The sequence below is a fragment of the Heterodontus francisci genome, chromosome 24, assembly GCF_036365525.1.
Source record: "Heterodontus francisci isolate sHetFra1 chromosome 24, sHetFra1.hap1, whole genome shotgun sequence".
NCBI classification, from domain to species: Eukaryota; Metazoa; Chordata; class Chondrichthyes; order Heterodontiformes; family Heterodontidae; genus Heterodontus; species Heterodontus francisci.
In genome coordinates this window covers 16,388,434-16,415,371 of record NC_090394.1, presented here as the reverse complement: position 1 = coordinate 16,415,371, position 26,938 = coordinate 16,388,434, and the positions used below count along the sequence as shown (strand labels likewise).

At 46.3% G+C, this 26,938-nt stretch overlaps 1 protein-coding gene across 3 annotated transcripts in view; it reads left to right on the top strand.

Moving 5' to 3' along the window:
• LOC137383216 (glutamine-rich protein 2-like) overlaps positions 1–26,938 on the top strand; it is a 190,684-nt gene that overhangs the window by 94,644 nt on the left and 69,102 nt on the right. For all 3 annotated transcript variants that reach the window (XM_068055707.1, XM_068055706.1, XM_068055708.1), the window contains exons 12-13: positions 12,386–12,448; positions 24,278–24,367. In XM_068055707.1, the coding sequence (XP_067911808.1) occupies positions 12,386–12,448; positions 24,278–24,367 (153 nt within the window). The remainder of the gene's footprint in view (positions 1–12,385; positions 12,449–24,277; positions 24,368–26,938) is intronic.

Here is a 26,938-nt window from a genome sequence, read left to right as displayed (position 1 = left end):
TGGGTCAGAGAGAGAGAGAAAGTGGGTCTGAAAGAGAGAGAGAGAGAGAAAGTGGGCCTGAGAGAGAGAGAAAGTGGGTCTGAAGAGAGAGAGAGAGAGAGAAAGTGGGTCTGAGAGAGAGAGAGAGAAAGTGGGTCTGAGAGAGAGAGAGAGAAAGTGGGTCTGAGAGAGAGAGAGAAAGTGGGTCTGAGAGAGAGAGAGAGAAAGTGGGTCTGAGAGAGAGAGAGAGAAAGTGGGTCTGAAGAGAGAGAGAGAAAGTGGGTCTGAAGAGAGAGAGAGAAAGTAGGTCTGAGAGAGAGAGAGAGAAAGTGGGTCAGAGAGAGAGAGAGAGAAAGTGGGTCTGAGAGAGAGAGAGAGAGAGAAAGTGGGTCAGAGAGAGAGAGAGAGAAGTGGGTCAGAGAGAGAGAGAGAGAGGAAAGTGGGTCTGAGAGAGAGAGAGAGAAAGTGGGTCTGAGAGAGAGAGAGAGAGAAAGTGGGCCTGAGAGAGAGAGAGAGAGAGAGAAAGTGGGTTTGAGAGAGAGAGAGAGAGCGAGAGAAAGTGGGTCTGGGAGAGAGAGAGCGAGAGAAAGTGGGTCTGGGAGAGAGAGAGCGAGAGAAAGTGGTCTGAGAGAGAGAGAGAAAGTGGGTCTGAGAGAGAGAGAGAAAGTGGGTCTGAGAGAGAGAAAGTGGTCTGAGAGAGAGATATAGAAAGTGGGTCTGAGATAGAGAGAGAGAAAGTGGGTCTGAGAGAGAGAGAGAGAGAGAAAGTGGGTCAGAGAGAGAGAGAGAGAAAGTGAGTCTGAGAGAGAGAGAGAGAGAGAGAGCGAGAGAAAGTGTGTCTGAGAGAGAGAGAAAGTGGGTCTGAAGAGAGAGAGAGAGAAAGTGGGTCTGTGAGAGAGAGAGAAAGTGGGTCTGAGAGAGAGAGAGAGAAAGTGGGTCTGAGAGAGAGAGAGAGAAAGTGGGTCTGAGAGAGAGAGAGAGAAAGTGGGTCTGAAAGAGAGAGAGAGAAAGTAGGTCTGAGAGAGAGAGAGAGAGAGAGAAAGTGGGTCTGAGAGAGAGAGAGAGAGAGAGAAAGTGGGTCTGAGAGAAGTGGGTCAGAGAGAGAGAGAGAGAGAGAAAGTGAGTCTGAGAGAGAGAGAGAGAGAGAGAGAGAGAAAGTGGGTCTGAGAGAAAGTGGGTCAGAGAGAGAGAGAGAAAGTGGGTCAGAGAGAGAGAGAAAGTGAGTCAGAGAGAGAGAAGTGAGTCTGAGAGGAGAGAAAGTGGGTCTGAGAGAAAGTGGGTCAGAGAGAGAGAGAAAGTGGGTCAGAGAGAGAGAGAGAGAGAAAGTGAGTCTGAGAGAGAGAGAGAGAGAGAGAAAGTGGATCTGAGAGAAAGTGGGTCAGAGAGAGAGAGAGAAAGTGGGTCTGGGAGAGAGAGAGAGAGCGAGAGAAAGTGGGTTTGAGAGAGAGAGAGAGAAAGTGGGTCTGAGAGAGAGAGAGAAAGTGGGTCAGAGAGAGAGAGAAAGTGGGTCTGAAGAGAGAGAGAGAGAGAAAGTGGGCCTGAGAGAGAGAGAAAGTGGGTCTGAAAGGAGAGAGAGAGAGAGAAAGTGGGTCTGAGAGAGAGAGAGAGAAAGTGGGTCTGAGAGAGAGAGAGAGAAAGTGGGTCTGAGAGAGAGAGAGAAAGTGGGTCTGAGAGAGAGAGAGAGAAAGTGGGTCTGAGAGAGAGAGAGAGAAAGTGGTCTGAAGAGAGAGAGAGAAAGTGGGTCTGAAAGAGAGAGAGAGAAAGTAGGTCTGAGAGAGAGAGAGAGAAAGTGGGTCAGAGAGAGAGAGAGAAAGTGGGTCTGAGAGAGAGAGAGAGAGAGAAAGTGGGTCAGAGAGAGAGAGAGAGAAAGTGGGTCAGAGAGAGAGAGAGAGAGAAAGTGGGTCTGAGAGAGAGAGAGAGAGAAAGTGGGCCTGAGAGAGAGAGAGAGAGAAAGTGGGCCTGAGAGAGAGAGAGAGAAAGTGGGTCTGAAAGAGAGAGAGAGAAAGTAGGTCTGAGAGAGAGAGAGAGAGAGAGAGAAAGTGGGTCTGAGAGAGAGAGAGAGTGCGAGAGAAAGTGGGTCTGAGAGCGAGAGAAAGTGGGTCTGAGAGAGAGAGAAAGTGGGTCTGAGAGAGAGAGAGAGAGAAAGTGGGTCTGAGAGAGAGAAAGAGAAAGTGGGTTTGAGAGAGAGAGAGCGAGAGAAAGTGTGTCTGAGAGAGAGAGAAAGTGGGTCTGAAAGAGAGAGAGAGAGAGAAAGTGGGTCTGTGAGGGAGAGAGAAAGTGGGTCTGTGAGAGAGAGAGAAAGTGTGTCTGAGAGAAAGAGAGAGGGAAAGTGGGTCTGAGAGAGAGAGAGAGAAAGTGGGTCTGAGAGAGAGAGAGAGAAAGTGGGTCTGAAAGAGAGAGAGAGAAAGTAGGTCTGAGAGAGAGAGAGAGAGAGAGAGAAAGTGGGTCTGAGAGAGAGAGAGAGAAAGTGGGTCTGAGAGAAAGTGGGTCAGAGAGAGAGAGAAAGTGGGTCAGAGAGAGAGAGAGAGAGAAAGTGAGTCTGAGAGAGAGAGAGAGAGAGAGAGAAAGTGGGTCTGAGAGAAAGTGGGTCAGAGAGAGAGAGAGAAAGTGGGTCAGAGAGAGAGAGAGAGAAAGTGAGTCTGAGAGAGAGAGAGAGAGAGAGAGCGAGAGAAAGTGTGTCTGAGAGAGAGAGAAAGTGGGTCTGAAAGAGAGAGAGAGAGAAAGTGGGTCTGTGAGAGAGAGAGAAAGTGGGTCTGAGAGAGAGAGAGAGAAAGTGGGTCTGAGAGAGAGAGAGAGAAAGTGGGTCTGAGAGAGAGAGAGAGAAAGTGGGTCTGAAAGAGAGAGAGAGAAAGTAGGTCTGAGAGAGAGAGAGAGAGAGAGAAAGTGGGTCTGAGAGAGAGAGAGAGAGAGAGAAAGTGGGTCTGAGAGAAAGTGGGTCAGAGAGAGAGAGAGAGAGAGAAAGTGAGTCTGAGAGAGAGAGAGAGAGAGAGAGAGAGAAAGTGGGTCTGAGAGAAAGTGGGTCAGAGAGAGAGAGAGAAAGTGAGTCAGAGAGAGAGAGAAAGTGAGTCAGAGAGAGAGAAAGTGAGTCTGAGAGAGAGAAAGTGGGTCTGAGAGAAAGTGGGTCAGAGAGAGAGAGAAAGTGGGTCAGAGAGAGAGAGAGAGAGAAAGTGAGTCTGAGAGAGAGAGAGAGAGAGAGAAAGTGGATCTGAGAGAAAGTGGGTCAGAGAGAGAGAGAGAAAGTGGGTCTGGGAGAGAGAGAGAGAGCGAGAGAAAGTGGGTTTGAGAGAGAGAGAGAGAAAGTGGGTCTGAGAGAGAGAGAGAAAGTGGGTCAGAGAGAGAGAGAAAGTGGGTCTGAAAGAGAGAGAGAGAGAGAAAGTGGGCCTGAGAGAGAGAGAAAGTGGGTCTGAAAGAGAGAGAGAGAGAGAGAGAGAGAAAGTGGGTCTGAGAGAGAGAGAGAGAAAGTGGGTCTGAGAGAAAGTGGGTCAGAGAGAGAGAGAAAGTGGGTCAGAGAGAGAGAGAGAGAGAAAGTGAGTCTGAGAGAGAGAGAGAGAGAGAGAAAGTGGGTCTGAGAGAAAGTGGGTCAGAGAGAGAGAGAGAAAGTGGGTCAGAGAGAGAGAGAGAGAGAAAGTGAGTCTGAGAGAGAGAGAGAGAGAGAGAGCGAGAGAAAGTGTGTCTGAGAGAGAGAGAAAGTGGGTCTGAAAGAGAGAGAGAGAGAAAGTGGGTCTGTGAGAGAGAGAGAAAGTGGGTCTGAGAGAGAGAGAGAGAAAGTGGGTCTGAGAGAGAGAGAGAGAAAGTGGGTCTGAGAGAGAGAGAGAGAAAGTGGGTCTGAGAGAGAGAGAGAGAAAGTGGGTCTGAAAGAGAGAGAGAGAAAGTAGGTCTGAGAGAGAGAGAGAGAGAGAGAAAGTGGGTCTGAGAGAGAGAGAGAGAAAGTGGGTCTGAGAGAAAGTGGGTCAGAGAGAGAGAGAGAGAGAGAAAGTGAGTCTGAGAGAGAGAGAGAGAGAGAGAGAGAGAAAGTGGGTCTGAGAGAAAGTGGGTCAGAGAGAGAGAGAGAAAGTGGGTCAGAGAGAGAGAGAAAGTGAGTCAGAGAGAGAGAAAGTGAGTCTGAGAGAGAGAAAGTGGGTCTGAGAGAAAGTGGGTCAGAGAGAGAGAGAAAGTGGGTCAGAGAGAGAGAGAGAGAGAAAGTGAGTCTGAGAGAGAGAGAGAGAGAGAGAAAGTGGATCTGAGAGAAAGTGGGTCAGAGAGAGAGAGAGAAAGTGGGTCTGGGAGAGAGAGAGAGAGCGAGAGAAAGTGGGTTTGAGAGAGAGAGAGAGAAAGTGGGTCTGAGAGAGAGAGAGAAAGTGGGTCAGAGAGAGAGAGAAAGTGGGTCTGAAAGAGAGAGAGAGAGAGAAAGTGGGCCTGAGAGAGAGAGAAAGTGGGTCTGAAAGAGAGAGAGAGAGAGAGAAAGTGGGTCTGAGAGAGAGAGAGAGAAAGTGGGTCTGAGAGAGAGAGAGAGAAAGTGGGTCTGAGAGAGAGAGAGAGAAAGTGGGTCTGAGAGAGAGAGAGAGAAAGTGGGTCTGAGAGAGAGAGAGAGAAAGTGGGTCTGAAAGAGAGAGAGAGAAAGTGGGTCTGAAAGAGAGAGAGAGAAAGTAGGTCTGAGAGAGAGAGAGAGAAAGTGGGTCAGAGAGAGAGAAAGTGGGTCTGAGAGAGAGAGAGAGAGAGAAAGTGGGTCAGAGAGAGAGAGAGAGAAAGTGGGTCAGAGAGAGAGAGAGAGAGAAAGTGGGTCTGAGAGAGAGAGAGAGAGAAAGTGGGTCTGAGAGAGAGAGAGAGAGAAAGTGGGCCTGAGAGAGAGAGAGAGAAAGTGGGTCTGAAAGAGAGAGAGAGAAAGTAGGTCTGAGAGAGAGAGAGAGAGAGAGAGAAAGTGGGTCTGAGAGAGAGAGAGAGAGCGAGAGAAAGTGGGTCTGAGAGCGAGAGAAAGTGGGTCTGAGAGAGAGAGAAAGTGGGTCTGAGAGAGAGAGAGAGAGAAAGTGGGTCTGAGAGAGAGAAAGAGAAAGTGGGTTTGAGAGAGAGAGAGCGAGAGAAAGTGTGTCTGAGAGAGAGAGAAAGTGGGTCTGAAAGAGAGAGAGAGAGAGAAAGTGGGTATGTGAGGGAGAGAGAAAGTGGGTCTGTGAGAGAGAGAGAAAGTGTGTCTGAGAGAAAGAGAGAGGGAAAGTGGGTCTGAGAGAGAGAGAGAGAAAGTGGGTCTGAGAGAGAGAGAGAGAAAGTGGGTCTGAAAGAGAGAGAGAGAAAGTAGGTCTGAGAGAGAGAGAGAGAGAGAAAGTGGGTCTGAGAGAGAGAGAGAGAAAGTGGGTCTGAGAGAAAGTGGGTCAGAGAGAGAGAGAAAGTGGGTCAGAGAGAGAGAGAGAGAGAAAGTGAGTCTGAGAGAGAGAGAGAGAGAGAGAAAGTGGGTCTGAGAGAAAGTGGGTCAGAGAGAGAGAGAGAAAGTGGGTCAGAGAGAGAGAGAGAGAAAGTGAGTCTGAGAGAGAGAGAGAGAGAGAGAGCGAGAGAAAGTGTGTCTGAGAGAGAGAGAAAGTGGGTCTGAAAGAGAGAGAGAGAGAAAGTGGGTCTGTGAGAGAGAGAGAAAGTGGGTCTGAGAGAGAGAGAGAGAAAGTGGGTCTGAGAGAGAGAGAGAGAAAGTGGGTCTGAGAGAGAGAGAGAGAAAGTGGGTCTGAAAGAGAGAGAGAGAAAGTAGGTCTGAGAGAGAGAGAGAGAGAGAGAAAGTGGGTCTGAGAGAGAGAGAGAGAGAGAGAAAGTGGGTCTGAGAGAAAGTGGGTCAGAGAGAGAGAGAGAGAGAGAAAGTGAGTCTGAGAGAGAGAGAGAGAGAGAGAGAGAGAAAGTGGGTCTGAGAGAAAGTGGGTCAGAGAGAGAGAGAGAAAGTGGGTCAGAGAGAGAGAGAAAGTGAGTCAGAGAGAGAGAAAGTGAGTCTGAGAGAGAGAAAGTGGGTCTGAGAGAAAGTGGGTCAGAGAGAGAGAGAAAGTGGGTCAGAGAGAGAGAGAGAGAGAAAGTGAGTCTGAGAGAGAGAGAGAGAGAGAGAAAGTGGATCTGAGAGAAAGTGGGTCAGAGAGAGAGAGAGAAAGTGGGTCTGGGAGAGAGAGAGAGAGCGAGAGAAAGTGGGTTTGAGAGAGAGAGAGAGAAAGTGGGTCTGAGAGAGAGAAAGTGGGTCAGAGAGAGAGAGAAAGTGGGTCTGAAAGAGAGAGAGAGAGAGAAAGTGGGCCTGAGAGAGAGAGAAAGTGGGTCTGAAAGAGAGAGAGAGAGAGAGAAAGTGGGTCTGAGAGAGAGAGAGAGAAAGTGGGTCTGAGAGAGAGAGAGAGAAAGTGGGTCTGAGAGAGAGAGAGAAAGTGGGTCTGAGAGAGAGAGAGAGAAAGTGGGTCTGAGAGAGAGAGAGAGAAAGTGGGTCTGAAAGAGAGAGAGAGAAAGTGGGTCTGAAAGAGAGAGAGAGAAAGTAGGTCTGAGAGAGAGAGAGAGAAAGTGGGTCAGAGAGAGAGAGAGAGAAAGTGGGTCTGAGAGAGAGAGAGAGAGAGAAAGTGGGTCAGAGAGAGAGAGAGAGAAAGTGGGTCAGAGAGAGAGAGAGAGAGAAAGTGGGTCTGAGAGAGAGAGAGAGAGAAAGTGGGTCTGAGAGAGAGAGAGAGAGAAAGTGGGCCTGAGAGAGAGAGAGAGAGAGAGAAAGTGGGTTTGAGAGAGAGAGAGAGAGCGAGAGAAAGTGGGTCTGGGAGAGAGAGAGCGAGAGAAAGTGGGTCTGGGAGAGAGAGAGCGAGAGAAAGTGGGTCTGAGAGAGAGAGAGAAAGTGGGTCTGAGAGAGAGAGAGAAAGTGGGTCTGAGAGAGAGAAAGTGGGTCTGAGAGAGAGATATAGAAAGTGGGTCTGAGATAGAGAGAGAGAAAGTGGGTCTGAGAGAGAGAGAGAGAGAGAAAGTGGGTCAGAGAGAGAGAGAGAGAAAGTGAGTCTGAGAGAGAGAGAGAGAGAGAGAGCGAGAGAAAGTGTGTCTGAGAGAGAGAGAAAGTGGGTCTGAAAGAGAGAGAGAGAGAAAGTGGGTCTGTGAGAGAGAGAGAAAGTGGGTCTGAGAGAGAGAGAGAGAAAGTGGGTCTGAGAGAGAGAGAGAGAAAGTGGGTCTGAGAGAGAGAGAGAGAAAGTGGGTCTGAAAGAGAGAGAGAGAAAGTAGGTCTGAGAGAGAGAGAGAGAGAGAGAAAGTGGGTCTGAGAGAGAGAGAGAGAGAGAGAAAGTGGGTCTGAGAGAAAGTGGGTCAGAGAGAGAGAGAGAGAGAGAAAGTGAGTCTGAGAGAGAGAGAGAGAGAGAGAGAAAGTGGGTCTGAGAGAAAGTGGGTCAGAGAGAGAGAGAGAAAGTGGGTCAGAGAGAGAGAGAAAGTGAGTCAGAGAGAGAGAAAGTGAGTCTGAGAGAGAGAAAGTGGGTCTGAGAGAAAGTGGGTCAGAGAGAGAGAGAAAGTGGGTCAGAGAGAGAGAGAGAGAGAAAGTGAGTCTGAGAGAGAGAGAGAGAGAGAGAAAGTGGATCTGAGAGAAAGTGGGTCAGAGAGAGAGAGAGAAAGTGGGTCTGGGAGAGAGAGAGAGAGCGAGAGAAAGTGGGTTTGAGAGAGAGAGAGAGAAAGTGGGTCTGAGAGAGAGAGAGAAAGTGGGTCAGAGAGAGAGAGAAAGTGGGTCTGAAAGAGAGAGAGAGAGAGAAAGTGGGCCTGAGAGAGAGAGAAAGTGGGTCTGAAAGAGAGAGAGAGAGAGAGAAAGTGGGTCTGAGAGAGAGAGAGAGAAAGTGGGTCTGAGAGAGAGAGAGAGAAAGTGGGTCTGAGAGAGAGAGAGAAAGTGGGTCTGAGAGAGAGAGAGAGAAAGTGGGTCTGAGAGAGAGAGAGAGAAAGTGGGTCTGAAAGAGAGAGAGAGAAAGTGGGTCTGAAAGAGAGAGAGAGAAAGTAGGTCTGAGAGAGAGAGAGAGAAAGTGGGTCAGAGAGAGAGAGAGAAAGTGGGTCTGAGAGAGAGAGAGAGAGAGAAAGTGGGTCAGAGAGAGAGAGAGAGAAAGTGGGTCAGAGAGAGAGAGAGAGAGAAAGTGGGTCTGAGAGAGAGAGAGAGAGAAAGTGGGCCTGAGAGAGAGAGAGAGAGAAAGTGGGCCTGAGAGAGAGAGAGAGAAAGTGGGTCTGAAAGAGAGAGAGAGAAAGTAGGTCTGAGAGAGAGAGAGAGAGAGAGAGAAAGTGGGTCTGAGAGAGAGAGAGAGTGCGAGAGAAAGTGGGTCTGAGAGCGAGAGAAAGTGGGTCTGAGAGAGAGAGAAAGTGGGTCTGAGAGAGAGAGAGAGAGAAAGTGGGTCTGAGAGAGAGAAAGAGAAAGTGGGTTTGAGAGAGAGAGAGCGAGAGAAAGTGTGTCTGAGAGAGAGAGAAAGTGGGTCTGAAAGAGAGAGAGAGAGAGAAAGTGGGTCTGTGAGGGAGAGAGAAAGTGGGTCTGTGAGAGAGAGAGAAAGTGTGTCTGAGAGAAAGAGAGAGGGAAAGTGGGTCTGAGAGAGAGAGAGAGAAAGTGGGTCTGAGAGAGAGAGAGAGAAAGTGGGTCTGAAAGAGAGAGAGAGAAAGTAGGTCTGAGAGAGAGAGAGAGAGAGAGAGAAAGTGGGTCTGAGAGAGAGAGAGAGAAAGTGGGTCTGAGAGAAAGTGGGTCAGAGAGAGAGAGAAAGTGGGTCAGAGAGAGAGAGAGAGAGAAAGTGAGTCTGAGAGAGAGAGAGAGAGAGAGAGAAAGTGGGTCTGAGAGAAAGTGGGTCAGAGAGAGAGAGAGAAAGTGGGTCAGAGAGAGAGAGAGAGAAAGTGAGTCTGAGAGAGAGAGAGAGAGAGAGAGCGAGAGAAAGTGTGTCTGAGAGAGAGAGAAAGTGGGTCTGAAAGAGAGAGAGAGAGAAAGTGGGTCTGTGAGAGAGAGAGAAAGTGGGTCTGAGAGAGAGAGAGAGAAAGTGGGTCTGAGAGAGAGAGAGAGAAAGTGGGTCTGAGAGAGAGAGAGAGAAAGTGGGTCTGAAAGAGAGAGAGAGAAAGTAGGTCTGAGAGAGAGAGAGAGAGAGAGAAAGTGGGTCTGAGAGAGAGAGAGAGAGAGAGAAAGTGGGTCTGAGAGAAAGTGGGTCAGAGAGAGAGAGAGAGAGAGAAAGTGAGTCTGAGAGAGAGAGAGAGAGAGAGAGAGAGAAAGTGGGTCTGAGAGAAAGTGGGTCAGAGAGAGAGAGAGAAAGTGAGTCAGAGAGAGAGAGAAAGTGAGTCAGAGAGAGAGAAAGTGAGTCTGAGAGAGAGAAAGTGGGTCTGAGAGAAAGTGGGTCAGAGAGAGAGAGAAAGTGGGTCAGAGAGAGAGAGAGAGAGAAAGTGAGTCTGAGAGAGAGAGAGAGAGAGAGAAAGTGGATCTGAGAGAAAGTGGGTCAGAGAGAGAGAGAGAAAGTGGGTCTGGGAGAGAGAGAGAGAGCGAGAGAAAGTGGGTTTGAGAGAGAGAGAGAGAAAGTGGGTCTGAGAGAGAGAGAGAAAGTGGGTCAGAGAGAGAGAGAAAGTGGGTCTGAAAGAGAGAGAGAGAGAGAAAGTGGGCCTGAGAGAGAGAGAAAGTGGGTCTGAAAGAGAGAGAGAGAGAGAGAAAGTGGGTCTGAGAGAGAGAGAGAGAAAGTGGGTCTGAGAGAGAGAGAGAGAAAGTGGGTCTGAGAGAGAGAGAGAAAGTGGGTCTGAGAGAGAGAGAGAGAAAGTGGGTCTGAGAGAGAGAGAGAGAAAGTGGGTCTGAAAGAGAGAGAGAGAAAGTGGGTCTGAAAGAGAGAGAGAGAAAGTAGGTCTGAGAGAGAGAGAGAGAAAGTGGGTCAGAGAGAGAGAGAGAAAGTGGGTCTGAGAGAGAGAGAGAGAGAGAAAGTGGGTCAGAGAGAGAGAGAGAGAAAGTGGGTCAGAGAGAGAGAGAGAGAGAAAGTGGGTCTGAGAGAGAGAGAGAGAGAAAGTGGGTCTGAGAGAGAGAGAGAGAGAAAGTGGGCCTGAGAGAGAGAGAGAGAGAGAGAAAGTGGGTTTGAGAGAGAGAGAGAGAGCGAGAGAAAGTGGGTCTGGGAGAGAGAGAGCGAGAGAAAGTGGGTCTGGGAGAGAGAGAGCGAGAGAAAGTGGGTCTGAGAGAGAGAGAGAAAGTGGGTCTGAGAGAGAGAGAGAAAGTGGGTCTGAGAGAGAGAAAGTGGGTCTGAGAGAGAGATATAGAAAGTGGGTCTGAGATAGAGAGAGAGAAAGTGGGTCTGAGAGAGAGAGAGAGAGAGAAAGTGGGTTTGAGAGAGAGAGAGAGAGAGAGCGAGAGAAAGTGGGTCTGAGAGCGAGAGAAAGTGGATCTGAGAGAGAGAGAGAGAGAAAGTGGGTCTGAGAGAGAGAAAGAGAAAGTGGGTTTGAGAGAGAGAGAGAGAGCGAGAGAAAGTGTATCTGAGAGAGAGAGAAAGTGGGTCTGAAAGAGAGAGAGAGAGAAAGTGGGTCTGTGAGGGAGAGAGAAAGTGGGTCTGTGAGAGAGAGAGAAAGTGGGTCTGAGAGAAAGAGAGAGAGAAAGTGGGTCTGAGAGAGAGAGAGAAAGTGGGTCTGAGAGAGAGAGAGAGAAAGTGGGTCTGAAAGAGAGAGAGAGAAAGTAGGTCTGAGAGAGAGAGAGAGAGAAAGTGGGTCTGAGAGAGAGAGAGAGAGAGAGAGAGAAAGTGGGTCTGAGAGAAAGTGGGTCAGAGAGAGAGAGAAAGTGGGTCAGAGAGAGAGAGAGAGAGAAAGTGAGTCTGAGAGAGAGAGAGAGAGAAAGTGGGTCTGAGAGAAAGTGGGTCAGAGAGAGAGAGAGAAAGTGGGTCAGAGAGAGAGAGAGAGAAAGTGAGTCTGAGAGAGAGAGAGAGAAAGTGGGTCTGAGCGGGAGAGAGAGAAAGTGGGTCTGAGCGGGAGAGAGAGAAAGTGGGTCTGAGAGAAAAAGAGAGAGAAAGTGGATTTGAGAGAGAGAGAGAGAGAAAGTGAGTCTGAGAGAGAGAGAAAGTGGGTCTGAGAGAGAGAGAGAGAGAAAGTGGGTCTGAGAGAGAGAGAGAGAGAAAGTGGGTTTGAGAGAGCGAGAGAAAGTGGGTCAGAGAGAGAGAGAGAGAAAGTGGGTCTGAGAGAGAGAGAGAGAGAAAGTGTGTCGGGGGCAGAGAGAGAGAGGGTGGAGCAGACAGAGAAAGGGGGCCGACAGACAGAGAGAGAGAGAGGGGGGACACAGACAGAGGGGCGAACAGAGAGAAAGAGGGGGTACAGAGAAAGAGGGACACAAAGAACGAGGATGACACAGGGGGAGAGGGGGGAACAACACAGAGGGGGGACACAGGGACAGACAGAGAGAGGGTGAGAAAGGAAGGGAGAGAGAGTGAGCAAGATCACTCCTGGCAGATGATCATCTATCCAGAATATTCCGCATCATTACAACAAGTGCGCGGTCAAACATTGACTACTTGTGCAAGCAAAAAATGCCAGGTATCTCACTAAATCAGTGTCCAACACAGTGACCAGAAAGTAAGTCAAAAATTAATCTGCTCATTGAAAGTTTCTTCACAAAACTGCATATTTTATTGTCGTTTTCATTAATTGTAAGATAAATTTTTAATGCCTTTATCTTTCTGACATGTCCTTTATGTAAGACAAAATTGTCTGTGGCCCTCCATGCGAAAAGTTTGGACACCCCTGAATTAGACCCTTCAACTGAAAGGAACACTAAGGATATGACTTGTCAAAAGGCCAAGTGACCTGTCAAATTCAATAATCCCACACACTGCACAATCTCCCTATCATGAAATATATCCTACCATTTAATCTTCTGCAGGAAAGTTCTGTATGAACTTGTAATTAACTCATCTATCTTCTGTGCTCAAGACTGTTGAACATCGTGACTGTTAGATACTGGGGTCGACAGTTGATCTGCCAACTTGTCAAGATAAAATTGTATAGGAGCAGCAAGGAAAGGTTGTAAAAAGGAAGGAGCCACAAAGAAACTCTCGGAGCCATCTTACGATGTAATGCGCGAAGGACTTGTATAGATGGTTGGAAATTGGAGCACTTTAAGAACCCTGTGACAGGAACTTGAATTTAGTGACAGTGTTTTTGAGGAATAGACAGCAGTAGATTTGTGGAGGTTCACTGGATGGAGGAAAATTGCCAGAGATGTACATTTTGTTTTAGTTTCTTTCACTTCGCTGTGATTTGATTGATGAACAGCACAAGTAACTGCAATCGTCGAACAATAACTAGTTTATTCATGGATGTGTATTGATTTGATCATTTAGAAGAGAAAATGTTTGAAAGAAAACATTGTGAAAACAAAACATCGCGTCCGCAAAAAATGTTCCAAATGAACTGAAACTGCGTATTAAAAAGAGTGCAGATAAATGATATTAAAACCACCTTGATGAATTTAGCATTGTTAACCTGTTTAACTGTTATCCAATTTCAGACAGTTACTTGAGCGATTCAAGTGCATTTCTTGTGCCAAATCTACAAGGATAATGCCTGGGCCGTAAGTAAATGTATCTTAATAAGGATCTTTGATATTGCTTGATATTGATCTTCAAAAGATGAAGCTGATTTGAGGATCAGAGAAAGAAGGTTGAAGTAAATAAGTAGTTTTACAGTATAAATTGTGCACACCTGGCATGATGCCAAGAAAAGAAGAATGTGGTATTTTCACTGAGAGCTAAAGGGGCCGTTTACACTTCCCTCCCCCAGAAATGTGCATAAGTTACAGGCAGAATGCAGAAGGAATATGGAGGAAGACCTGTTACACTAGGTATTTGCTACAACATGGGCTGGTTGGGCCAAAAGGCCTGTTCCTGTGTTGTAACATTTATGATTGCACTGCACCCAGACTTTCTGTTCAATTTTAGCAGCACTGTTCCCCATAGTGTCCCAAGGTCATTTAAATTGACGTTAAATGACATTACCCAGACCTGTAACCAACTGTTCCCTACTGTCACTGGTTGCAGGTTGATGTCATGCTGGCTCCACAAAAAGCTGGCACTGATGATTATTGTCCTGCGTTTTATTGGTTGCTGATTTAAAGGGGAAAACTAAAGTCTGATGTGAAGCTTTTCTGCGTTTAACTGTAATTTTCTTGGAGCTATGCTCTTACCATGTGGTCAGAAGACTTCGAGATCTGGGAATGAGTGCTTATGCCATCTGCACTGTGACAGCACTGCTTAACGGTTATCAAGGTCACTGTTGCCCTCAACTTTATGCCATGGGTTTCTTTCAGACTGCAACAGGTGAGATCAGCAGCATCTCTTAGGTTGCAATACACTGATTTATCAGGGAGGTCACTGAGGCACCCAAAGAAACACCCGCAATACCTTTCCAAAAGCAGAATACTGCAGATGCTGGAAATCTGAAAAGAAAACAGAAAATGCTTGAAATACTGAGCAGGTCTGGCAGCATCTGTGGAACAAGAAACAGAGTTAACCCTTCAGGCCAATAACCATTCGACAGCAACAAGTACAGGAGGAGGAGGAGGAGACCAGAGCCCCTATCCGCCCAAACCCTCTGAGACATACTCATCGTACTCAATTAAATCAATCTTTCCATTCCGCACTTAACAACAGTCCCACCATCAGATTACCTTCCTTCACTCTAGACTTATTATTCTTGCTGTTACTTCACTACAAAGTCAAATACCTACAGCATCTCCAGATTAATAAAGACATTTATTACAAAGTATTTACAGTACAGATATAGGCCATTTGTCCCAAAAGGTCCATGTTGGTGTTTATACCTCACATGAGCTTTCTCCCATCACTCTCATTTAATCCTATCAATATATTCTTCTATTTCTTCCCCTATCATATGCTTCTCCAGCTTCACTTAGAATTCATCTGTGCTATTCACGTCAACTATTCCATGTGATAGCTCGTTCCAATTCTAACTTCTCTCTTCGTAAAGAGGTTTCTTCTCAATTCCCTATTGGATTTATTAATGACTCTCTTATATTATCTATTTTACCAAAGATTTCCTAGTAGCTCAAAGGTTCTGTTAGTAACTTTAGCCCAGTGTGAGTGACCATCACTTTCTGCAGCAGCTACCATGCCCCCCACTCCACCCCCCACCACTGACATAAGGTAACCGACCATCCACCCATTGCATATGCGCCAGATGGCCCCTGCTAGTTCATCACCAAGGTGAGCTGTTGCTTGGCACGTAACAATGGTCAACCTGGGAGACTGGTGCAATATAATAAATTTTATGTGGGTTGATTAAAACATAGAAAATTTCATAATACAACATTTTCACAAACACCCTTGTGCATATCCTTGGTGGTCTACAAAGCTTTTCTCTTCCTTTTTCTGCTGCTCCTACATGGTGCAACCCCTCTGGCCTCAGCAGAGGTAGAGACAGACTGCTCCGATCCCTGTTCTGACTGCTCAGGTACTCTTGGCTCTGGGTGTTGGAGCTTGGGAGAGCCCCACAAAAGACTGCTCCACTTGTACTTGTGCAAAGACAGACTCTGCATGGAACAGATCAGTGACACCTTGTATGGCCAGAATTGAGGTATCATTCATCTGTCATCCTATTTATGGCGGTGGATCTGTTGGCATCCATAGTTTGCACAGCCTTGGTAATGGACTGGTTTGATAGCCACAGTTGAAGTTCTACAGTGGAGGCCAATCCAACCATTTCACTGTCTTGCAACTTCAGTCCACAATGGTTTAAGTTGGCCTATTCCATCCTCTGCTGTTGTGGACAGTGCATGGTAGGACTGCCGGTATCATGCAAATTTGCTCTGTCTCTTTGTCATTCTCCTTTTCATTGGTTTCTGGGGTTCAGCATCTATGTCCCACTGAGTACAGCTTGAAGAGGACAGTGCCATCTGACGCAGGCTCACTGCAGCTGTCCCTACCACCAATCTCTGCTCATGTTCACTTATGAACTGTGATTCACCAGGTGAAAACCTACCTAGCTGTCTGAGAGAACCCACCGTAGTGCTGGGATCTGCACTGTCATCTGGTTGGCATGTATCCTGTAATGGTACATCCTCAGAAGGAATCGTCATCCAGAATGCCATGGCTTGCTATTCTTCACATCGTGGCCCTGGAGGAGAGAAAAGACGAATATGAATTAATAATTTCAATGTAAAAATGTTGCTACTTTACATAATTAAGATGATCATATTTGACTCAGCGCTGCAGTCAAGTCAACATGATTGGGCCCTGTATGAGATAGATTTCTGAATTTGATAGATTCTTGTTATCCAAAGGTATTAAGCGATATCGACTCAGACCGCAGATCAGCCATGATTTCATCGAATGGCGGAACAAGTCTGAGGGGCTGAATGACCTCCTCCTGTTCCTGTGTTCCTATTTAATGCTATCACCATGTAGCTGTGAAGTCTCAATCTCCATCTCTGGTGGTCAGGGGAACAGAGATGCCACTGATCTCCATGGCCTCTTCCTCTGCAGATGCCAGCTGCACAAACTGCGGCATGCCACCTCCAGTTCTTTCCCTCTGCCTTGTGTTTTGTGCTCTCTTCTGCATGGGTGATTGACAGACCAACGTGTGTCTGTCAGGCATATTTTCACCTGATGGATCCAATGCATTCAGTGAGAGTAACTGTGAACCAGTTGCTTCAGGAGTGCCACTGGCATCCATATGAGGACTTGTGTTTACTATGAAGTGAGCTGACTGAGATGGCATCACATTGCATAACAATTAGGATGAATGACAGCAGTAGATGCATAAACAGGCACATTAGGAACTTCAAAGAGAGCGAATGATTTGCACTGTTGAAACCTTCATGAGGAGTGATGTGATGGAGTATGCTTGAGAAGACAGAGTGAAGGGGTGGGGAGTTGGTGTGCACTACAGGATGGAGATGAATCTGCAACTGTGCTCACCTTTGCTAACCTGCTGAGGTCAGTGAGCCACTTCATGCACTGGATCTAGGTACAGGGTGTTACACTCCTGTGGCTGAATTTTATTGGCACTCCACACATTGCAGCGGTGCTGTTTGAACTCGGCGGCCTTCAGGCACGGAAGCGCTGCTGAGCCCCGGCGATATTTCACGCGGGGACTCATTCAAATGGAGAGGGGTGGAGAGGCTGCCCCCAATGACGTAGAGCGGGCGGCCACTCCGTCCCCGCAATGGCATCCGGCGCCACCGCTGGTCATCTTATTAAAAAAACATACTAAGAGCTGGAAGCCCTTTCCCAAACAAAGAACAAAACAAAGAACAGTACAGCACAGAAACAGGCCATTCAGTCCTCCAAGCCAGCGCCGATCTTGATGCCTGCCTAAACTATAACCTTCTGCACTTCCGGGGTCCGTATCCCTCCATTCCCATCCTATTCTTGTATTTATCAAGATGCCTCTTAAACATCGCTATCATACCTGCTTCCGCCACCTCCCCCGGTAGCACGTTCCAAGCACTCACCACCCTCTGTGTAAAGAACTTGCCTCGCAAATCCCCTCTAAACTTTGCCCCTCTCACCTTAAACCTATGTCCCCTTGTAACTGACTCTTCCACCCTGGGAAAAAGCTTCTGACTATTCACTCTGTCCATGCCGCTCATAACTTTGTAAACCTCTATCATGTCGCCCCTCCCCCTCCGTCATTCCAGTAAAAACAATCCAAGTTTATCCAACCTCTCCTCATAGCTAATACCGTCCAGACCAGGCAACATCCTGGTAAACCTCTTCTGTACCCTCTCCAAAGCCTCCACGTCCTTCTGGTAGTGTGGCGACCAGAATTGCACGCAATATTCTAAGTGTGGCCCAACTAAAGTTCTGTACAGCTGCAGCATGACTTGCCAATTTTTATACTCTATGCCCCGACCGATGAAGGCAAGCATGCCGTATGCCTTCTTGACTATCTTATCCACCTGAGTTGCCACTTTCAGTGACCTGTGGACCTGTATGCCCATATCTCTCTGCCTGTCAGTACTCCTAAGGCCATCTACTGTATACTTCCCACCTGCATTAGACCTTCCAAAATGCATTACCTCACATTTGTCTGGGTTAAACTCCATCTGCCATTTCTCCGCCCAAGTCTCCAACCGGTCTATATCCTGCTGTATCCTCTGACAATCCTCATCACTATCCGCAACTCCACCAACCTTTGTGTCGTCCGCAAACTTACTAATCAGACCAGCTACATTTTCCTCCAAATCATTTATATATACTACAAAGAGCAAAGGTCCCAGCACTGATCCTTGCGGAACACCACTAGTCACATCCCTCCATTCGGAAAAGCACCCTTCCACTGCTACCCTCTGTCTTATGACCAAGCCAGTTCTATATCCATCTTGCCAGCTCACCTTTGATCCCGTGTGACTTCACCTTTTGTATCAGTCTGCCATGAGGGACCTTGTCAAAGGCTTTACTGAAGTCCATATAGATAACATCCATTGCCCTTCCTTCATCAATCATCTTGGTCACTTCCTCAAAAAACTCAATCAAATTAGTGAGACACGACCACCCCTTCACAAAACCATGCTGCCTCTCGCTAATAAGTTCGTTTGTTTCCAAATGGGAGTAAATCCTGTCCCGAAGAATCCTCTCTAATAATTTCTCTACCACTGATGTAAGGCTCACCGGCCTATAATTTCCTGGATTATTCGTGCAACCCTTCTCAAGCAAAGGAACAACATTGGCTATTCTCCAGCCCTCTGGGACCTCACCTGTAGCCAGTGAGGATGCAAAGATTTCTGTCAAGGCCCCAGCAATTTCTTCCCTTGCCTCCCTCAGTATTCTGGGGTAGATCCCATCAGGCCCTGGGGACTTATCTACCTTAATGCTTTGCAAGACACCCAACACCTCCTCCTTTTTGATAATGAGGTGACTGAGACTATCTGCACTTCCTTCCCTCGTCTCATCATCCACCAAGTCCTTCTGTTTGGTGAATACTGATGCAAAGTACTCATTTGGTACTTCGCCCATTTCCTCTGCCTCCACACATAGATTCCCTTCTCTGTCCTTGAATGGGCCAACCCTTTCCCTAGTTACCCTCTTGCTCTTTATATATGTATAAAAAGCCTTGGGATTTTCCTTAATCCTGTTTGCCAATGACTTTTCATGACCCCTTTTAGCCCTCCTGACTCCTTGCTTAAGTTCCTTCCTACTGTCTTTATATTCCTCAAGGGATTCATCTGTTCCTAGCCTTCCAGCCCTTACGAATGTTTCCTTTTTCTTTTTGACTAGGCTCACAATATCCCTTGTTATCCAAGGTTCCCGAAACTTGCCAAACTTATCCTACTTCCTCACAGGAACATGCTGGTCCTGGATTCTAATCAACTGACATTTGAAAGACTCCCACATGTCAGATGTTGATTTACCCTCAAACAGCCGCCCCCAATCTAAATTCTTCCGAAGAAGGGTCACTGACCCGAAACGTTAACTCTGCTTCTCTTTCCACAGATGCTGCCAGACCTGCTGAGTGAACCCAGCATTTCTTGTTTTTGTTTCAGATTTCCAGCATCCGCAGTATTTTGCTTTTAAATTCTTCAGTTCCTGCCTAATATTGTTATAATTAGCCTTCCCCCAATTTAGCACCTTCACCCGAGGACTACTCTTATCCTTATCCACAAGTACCTTAAAACTTATGGAATTATGGTCACTGTTCCTGAAATGCTCCCCTACTGAAACTTTGACCACCTGGCCAGGCTCATTCCCCAATACCAGGTCCAGTACGGCCCCATCCCTAGTTGGACTATCTACATGTTCTTTCAAGAAGCCCTCCTGGATGCTCCTTCTAAATTCTGCCCCATCCAAGCCCCTAGCACTAAGTGAGTCCCAGTCAATATAGGGGAAGTTAAAATCACCCACCGTTACAACCCTGTTACCTTTACATCTTTCCAAAATCTGTCTACATATCTGCTCCTCTACCTCCCACTGGCTGTTGGGAGGCCTGTAGAAGACCCCCAACATCGTGACTGTACCCTTCCTGTTCCTGAGCTCCACCCATATTGCCTCGCTGCACGACCCCTCCGAGGTGTCCTCCCGCAGTACAGCTGTGATATTCTCCTTAACAAGTAATGCAACTCCCCCACCCCTTTTACATCCCCCTCTATCCCGCCTGAAGCTTCTAAATCCCGGAACATTTAGCTGCCAATCCTGTCCTTCCCTCAACCACAGTGGCGCAGTGGTTAGCACCGCAGCCTCACAGCTCCAGCGACCCGGGTTCAATTCTGGGTACTGCCTGTGTGGAGTTTGCAAGTTCTCCCTGTGTCTGGGTGGGTTTCCTCCAGGTGCTCTGGTTTCCTCCCACATGGCAAAGACTTGCAGGTTGATAGGTTAATTGGCCATTATAAATTGTCCCTAGTATAGGTAGGTGGTAGGGAAATATAGGGACAGGTGGGGATGTGGTAGGAATATGGAGTTAGTGTAGGATTAGTATAAATGGGTGGTTGATGGTCGGCACAGACTCGGTGGGCCGAAGGGCCTGTTTCACTGCTGTATCTCTAAACTAAACTAAACTAAGTCTCTGTAATAGCAACAACATCATAGTTCCAAGTACTAATCCAAGCTCTAAGTTCATCTACCTTATCTGTTATACTTCTCGCATTGAAACAAATGCACTTCAGACCACCAGTCCCGCTGTGCTCCGCAACATCTCCCTGCCTGCTCTTCCTCTTAGTCTTACTGGCCTTATTAACTAATTTCCACTCATTTATTTCACTTGCTGTCCTACTGCTCTGGTTCCCACCCCCCTGCCACACGAGTTTAAACCTTCCCGAGTGACTCTCGCAAACCTCGCAGCCAGGATATTAGTGCCCCTCCAGTTGAGATGCAACCCATCCTTATTGTACAGGTCCCATCTGTCCCTGAAGAGATCCCAATGGTCCAGATATCTGAAACCCTCCCTTCTACACCAGCTGTAGAGCCACGTGTTTAGCTGCACTATCTTCCTATTTCTAGCACTGGCACGTGGCACAGGAAGTAATCCCGAGATTACAACCCTAGAGGTCCTGTCTTTTAACTTTCTACCTAACTCCCTAAACTCCCCCTGCAGGACCTCGTCACTCTTCCTGCCTGTGTCATTGGTACCAATGTGTACCACAACCTCTGGCTGTTCACCCTCCCCCTTCAGAATCCCCCCTGTCCCTTCAGAGACATCCTTGACCCTGGCACAAGGGAGGCAACATACCATCCTGGAGTCTCTTTCACGCCCACAGAAGCGCCTATCTGTGCCCCTGCCTATAGAGTCCCCTATAACTATTGCTCTTCTGGGCTTTGTACCTCCCTGCTGAACAACAGTGCCAGCCGTGGTGCCACTGCTCTGGCTGCTGCTGTTTTCCCCTGATAGGCCATCCCCCCCAACAGTATCCAAAATGGTGTACTTGTTAGAGAGGGGGATCGCCACAGGGGATTCCTGCACTGACTGCCTGCCCCTTCTAGCGGTTACCCATCTATCTACCTGCACCTTGGCTGTAACCACTTCTCTAAAACTCCTGTCTATGACGCTTTCTGCCACCTGCATGCTCCTAAGTGCATCCAGTTGCCGCTCCAACCGATCCATGCGGTCTGTGAGGAGCTGCAACTGGATACACTTCCTGCAGATGTAGTTGTCCAGAACACTGGAAGCGTCACGGACCTCCCACATCTCATAGGTGAAGCACTTCACCCCTCTAACTGACATTTCTATCACTAATTAATAAATTAATTTAAAATAAATAAATACTTATTAAATCCTTACTAAATTGTTATAATTAACTATATGGGCCCTAGTGCTAGCTTCCTACTATAAATTTTAAATGCGTACTAAATACAGTAATCTCCTCCCTCTGGTTTAATTACTTTACTTGTTAATTAGGGTATTAACTAATTTTTATCAATGTTTTATTTTCAAATTCAGTAAAAAAAAATTCCCTACCAGCCAATCAGGTCACAGCTTTCCTGTGATGTCACTTTCAGTTTTTTTACCAGAGGTAAGTTTTTTATACTTACCGGTCCGGAACTCTGCCCTCCGAGTCTTCTCCCAGTCAGCTGTGCTCATTGGAAGCTCTCGGCTCCCCTCACTCTGAGGACAGGTAGGAAATGAAAGGAGCTCCTCACTCCCTCCTTACCGAACTTCCTCAGTTATCAAACTTCCACTGTAGCACTCTAATGCAACCCAAGTCAGCACTCCAGTGCAAACAAACCTCCACAATGTTTTTTTTTATTGGCTGATAACAATAACATTTATCTCAGTCCCAACCTGAACATTCCCCCCCCGCCCCCGCACCCTTTTCACATTTGCCTTTCAACCCCTTCCCACCATCCCCACAGCCAATAAGAATTGTTTTTCCTGCTCTCCCCCCACCCCCGCCCTGATGATTTTAGCCCTCCCCCCTCTCCACCAGTATCCCCCCTCTCCACCAGTGTCTCGCCTCGGAACTCCAAATGGAGTTCCGAAGGCGCACTTGTTGTGGCTGGCGGCCATAAAGTCGGCGTGGGATGGCTGCTGGGACCAGGTAAGTTAATTAGCATAAAAGCAAAATACTGCGGATGCTGGAAATCTGAAACAAAAACAAGAAATGCTGGATTCACTCAGCAGGTCTGGCAGCATCTGTGGAAAGAGAAGCAGAGTTAACGTTTCGGGTCAGTGACCCTTCTTCGGAACTGACAAATATTAGAAAAGTCACAGATTATAAACAAGTGAGGTGGGGGTTGGGCAAGAGATAACAAAGGAGAAGGTGCAGATTGGACCAGGCCACATAGCTGACCAAAAGGTCACGGAGCAAAGGCAAACAATATGTTAATGGTGTGTTGAAAGACAAAGCATTAGTACAGATTAGGTGTGAATATACTGAATATTGAACAGCAGCAAGTGCAAACCTGACGAAAAACAACCTGAAAAAAACAGTGGGTAAGCAAACTGAACAAACTAAGATGAAATGAAATAAATGCAAAAAAAGATTGTAAAAAATGTAAAAAGGAATGTAAAAAAAAAGGAAGAAAAAATAACTAAAAATGACTAAAAATGAAAGTAAAATGGGGGGCTGTCATGCTCTGAAATTATTGAACTCAATGTTCAGTCCGGCAGGCTGTCGTGTGCCTAATCGGTAGATGAGATGCTGTTCCTCGAGGATACTGTATACTGTATTCGCTGCTCACAGTGTGGTCTCCTCTACATTGGAGAGACCAAGCGCAGACTGGGTGACCGCTTTGCGGAACATCTCCGCTCAGTCCGCAAGCAGGACCCTGAGCTTCCGGTTGCTTGCCATTTCAACACTCCCCCCTGCTCTCATGCTCACATCTCTGTCCTGGGATTGCTGCAGTGTTCCAGTGAACATCAACGCAAGCTCGAGGAACAGCATCTCATCTACCGATTAGGCACACTACAGCCTGCCGGACTGAACATTGAGTTCAATAATTTCAGAGCATGACAGCCCCCCACTTTATTTTCATTTTTAGTCATTTTTAGTTATTTTTTCTTCCTTTTTTTTTACATTCCTTTTTACATTTTTTACAATCTTTTTTTGCATTTATTTCATTTCATCTTAGTTTGTTCAGTTTGCTTACCCACTGTTTTTTCAGGTTGTTTTTCTTCAGGTTTGCACTTGCTGCTGTTCAATATTCAGTATGTTCACACCTAATCTGTACTAATGCTTTGTCTTTCAACACATCATTAACATATTGTTTGCCTTTGCTCCGTGACCTTTTGGTCAGCTATGTGGCCTGGTGCAATCTGCACCTTCTCCTTTGTTATCTCTTGCCCAACCCCCACCTCACTTGTTTATAATCTGTGACTTTTCTAAAGTTAATTAGCATTTTGTTTTCATTAATTTTAAATGAAGGCCCTGTCGCCAAGCGGCGGCGGGGGAGCTGCACCGAGGTCCTGCTGCTGCCGGTAAAATGCAGCGGGGCCTCCCTGGTGTCAGGTCGAGGCAGGCCTCTCCCGGCAGAATTTTACAACCCCCACCCCGCCACAATCCCCGACGCCGAGTGACTGGTAAAATTCAGCCACTGATGTTAACCTCCTCAGCCCCCTCTAACCATGCAGCCTTGGTGACAGTAGCAGGTTTCTTCTTGTCATTGCTTGGGCATATCATCTCCTTCCTGCATCTTACTCCACCCAGCGGTGGATCAAGTGAGACATCGTTCAACCAGGGCACAACCTTTGACCGTCCTTACTCACACCCAGTGCTCGTTGAACTACATTGGCTCCTGGTTCAGCAATTCCTCAATTTTAAAATTCTCATCCTTGTTTTCAAATTCCTCCATGGCTTCACCTCCCCATCTCTGTAACCTCCTTCACCCCATCCCCCACCACACCTCTCCTCACCCCCACCGCCTCGAGATACCTGTACTCTTCCAATTCTGACCTCTTGAGCAGTCTTGATTTTTAATCGCTCCACCATTGGTGACCATACCTTCAGCTACCAAGGCCCCAAGCTCTGGAACTCCCCCCCCTAAACCTCTCTGCCTCTCTACCTCACTTTCAACAATAACAGCTTGCATCTTTAACATAATAATAAAATGTCCCCAGGCCCTTCACAGGGGCATTATGAAGCAAAATATGGCACTGAGCCACATAAAGAAAGATTGGGAAAGATGGCCAAAAACTTGGTCAAAGAGGAAGGGTTTAGGAAGTGTCTTAAAGGAGGAAAATAGCTCAATTCAAGATGATTCTTAAAACCTACCTCTTTGACCAAACTTTTGGTTATCTGGCCTAATATCTCCTTGTGTGGTTCGGCGTACAATTCTGTTAACACTTTTAAAGTGCTTTGAGATGTTTTATTATGTTAAAGACACTGTATAAATGCAAATTCCATTTCTAATTTTGTCCTCGCTAATAAACTCATCCCAATTCCTCCAGTCACCTTTGCGTTAATATCGAGCCCACAATGTCTAACTTTTTAATTAGCCTTCCCACAAACAAAGCCAAAGTACTGATCTGCATCTTCCCCTGAGCATTAATTTCAACAGCACAAAGCTGCAGGCATAATTACACCTGTCAGTTTATATGTTAGCAGAATAATACATTGTGTTTTATCCGGTACAGTGCTTCTTATAAAATAACACTTTATCTGGCTTGCACTGAGTAGGACTATGGGACGTTAACTGGTAAATATAAAATATGCTGAAGATTTGTTCTTGTATATTGGGCAGTAGTTTTTCATCATTGGCCTTCATTGCTTCAAATAAAACATGTTATGTTTCATCATAATTTACTTACTTACCCATAACTGTTAGAAGTAGGTGTGAGCTGCCAAAATTGGTTACAAGAAGGAATTTGCATTTTTGACCCTTGGACATCCAAAAGCACTTCAATGGGAATTAAGTACTTGAAGTGCGGTCACTGTTATAATTTGGGAAAATTGTATACTTGATGTACTTTAACATTATAAAATAATGCAGTATTTATAAATTTTGCCTTTCAGACAGCTTATCACCATAGCTGCTTCAGCTCTGCATCCAAGAATCCGCCCAACCACTGCACCTGAATTAGACTCTCTGAAACAGCAAAGGGGGTATGAATCGATCATGTAATTTCTGAGAAGGGAACTGGGTTTATATTGTTCCACCAGCTTCCATTCACTGGATTTGACGTTATTCCAGACTGTTCAGATGCAGGTTAACCTGCTGATGGGTTTTAAGCTCCTTGATTGAAATGTTTTTAGGTTGTTTTGGTCAGGTTTACAGTCAGCACACAACAGAAGAATGGCCTTACCATCATGCCACTTGCCAACTCTTAGTGAGAGTGTAAGATGGCTGGTGTGAAAACTAGAAATAGTGCATAGTATTTTTTTCAGTCTTGCCACTTTTCCATTTTTATTCTGGGTACTGATTTTGATCCTTTTAAGATAGGACACTGGTACAGTCATTATTTAATTGCTGGTTGCTTTGAAAAGACCTGCCTCTTGAAATTATAGTCGACTACATTGGACAGCCTGTCTACAATAACTGCTTCCAATGAGGATTTTCTAATTAACTTTTTGTAACCACAAAGAGTGCTGCAGCCTCAGCAAAGTGGCTTCACCTGACTGGCTCATGCATAGAAAATGTGTACAACCACAACAATGTAGGTACAAAAGTATTAAGACCATTCCTTTAAAGACTAAGCTATGTCATGCATTGGCTTGTAGGATTAGCAATTGACATTCTGTCTTACACAATTTTCAGAATTGCTGCCTGGCAGGCTTGGTCTTGAGCTTGGTATCAAGTGATATTTCTTGCCAGGATATCAGGACTTTCCAGTTACCAGCTGGTATTTAGGAGAATTATGTCTTTTTCCTTTGAGACTTCTGTTGTGGTTGTGTGCAATGAATCAAACTAACTTAGCAATTGACACACATGGTAAAATATTATCTTGACAGATTATCAGACCTGCCATCTGTCACTGTTCACCGTGCCAAACAGCCCTTTGTTTTTGAAAAACATTCAGCAACATTGGTTAACCAGCTGTCACTGTACACATGACAAAAATATAACTCATCTTAGAGTGTTTTCTGCCGACATAGCACATGATGGGTTAATACATTGCTTAAACTTCACTTTCACACTTTTTGCCATTTCATCCTTTCTTCATGGCCAAGACAGGGACAGTATGGAAGAGAACCTGTTGCAATTAAATGTAGTAATTAAAAACTATTTGAAAAATGCACATTGGAAAATTAATTTACATAACTTCTCATTTTATTGCAAAACTGTAATGAAACAATGGGTTGATCTTTAAGAAGGAGATGGTTCAGGTATAGACTAGGTTCCTTGCAGGGAGATTTGCTAGTGCTGTTGGGGAGGGTTTAAACTAAATTGTCAAGGGGATGGGAACCTGAGAGGGAGCTCAGATTGGAGGGAAGCAAAACTGGTAACTAGTCAGGGGGTGTGGGAACCAGGAGCAAGTATTGGAGAGGAATACCAAGGTGCACAGAATACTGGGGGAGATAGATGGCACAAGAGTAGGGAATAGTATGTTATTAGGTGGGGTCAGAGTAAGGGAGAAAGTAATAAAGTCTGAATCAGGATTAATGTGCATGTATGTGAATGCATGGAATGTGGTTAATAAGACTGGTGAGGTACAGGCACAGATTGCCATGTGGAAATATGATGTTGTGGTTGTAACAGAGACCTGGCTCAAAGAAGGGCAGGACTGGTTGTTAAATATTTCTGGATACATGGTGTTCAGGGAAGATAGGAAAGGGAAAAAAGGGGGAGGGGTGGCGGTATTGATTAAGGAGAGCATTGCAGTGCTGGAGAAAAAGAATGTCCCAGAGGGGTTGAGGACAAAATCAATTTGGCTCGAGCTAAAGAACAAAAAAGGTGCAGTTACATTGCTCGGTGTTGTCTATAGGCCACCAGCTAGTGGGAGGGACAAATTTGCAAGGGAATTACAGAGAGGTGCAAAAATTATAGGGTAGTTATAATGGGGGACTTTAATTATCCAAACATAGATTGGGTTAATAATAGTGTAAAGGGCAGTGAAGGGCAAGAGTTCCTAGAGTGTATTCAGGAAAATTTTCTACAACAGTATGTTGCTCGTCCAATGAGAAAGGAGGCACTGCTAGACCCGGTTCTTGGGAATGAGGTGGGCCAAGTGGATCAAGTATCAGTAGGAGAGCATTTAAGGGATAGTGATCATTGTATCATAAGGCTTAGGCTTACTATGGAAAAGTATAAAGAGCAATCCAGGGTAAGAATAATTAACTGGGGGAAAGCCAACTTCAATGGGGTAAGAATGGAGCTGGGGTGAATAAATTGGAGTCAAAAGATTAGATTAGATTAGAGATACAGCACTGAAACAGGCCCTTCGGCCCACCGAGTCTGTGCCGAACATCAACCACCCATTTATACTAGTCCTACACTAACCCCATATTCCTACCAAACATCCCCACCTGTCCCTATATTTCCCTACCACCTACCTACACTAGTGACAATTTATAATGGCCAATTTACCTATCAACCTGCAAGTCTTTTGGCTTGTGGGAGGAAACCGGAGCACCCGGAGAAAACCCACGCAGACACAGGGAGAACTTGCAAACTCCACACAGGCAGTACCCGGAATCGAATCCGGGTCCCTGGAGCTGTGAGGCTGCGGTGCTAAC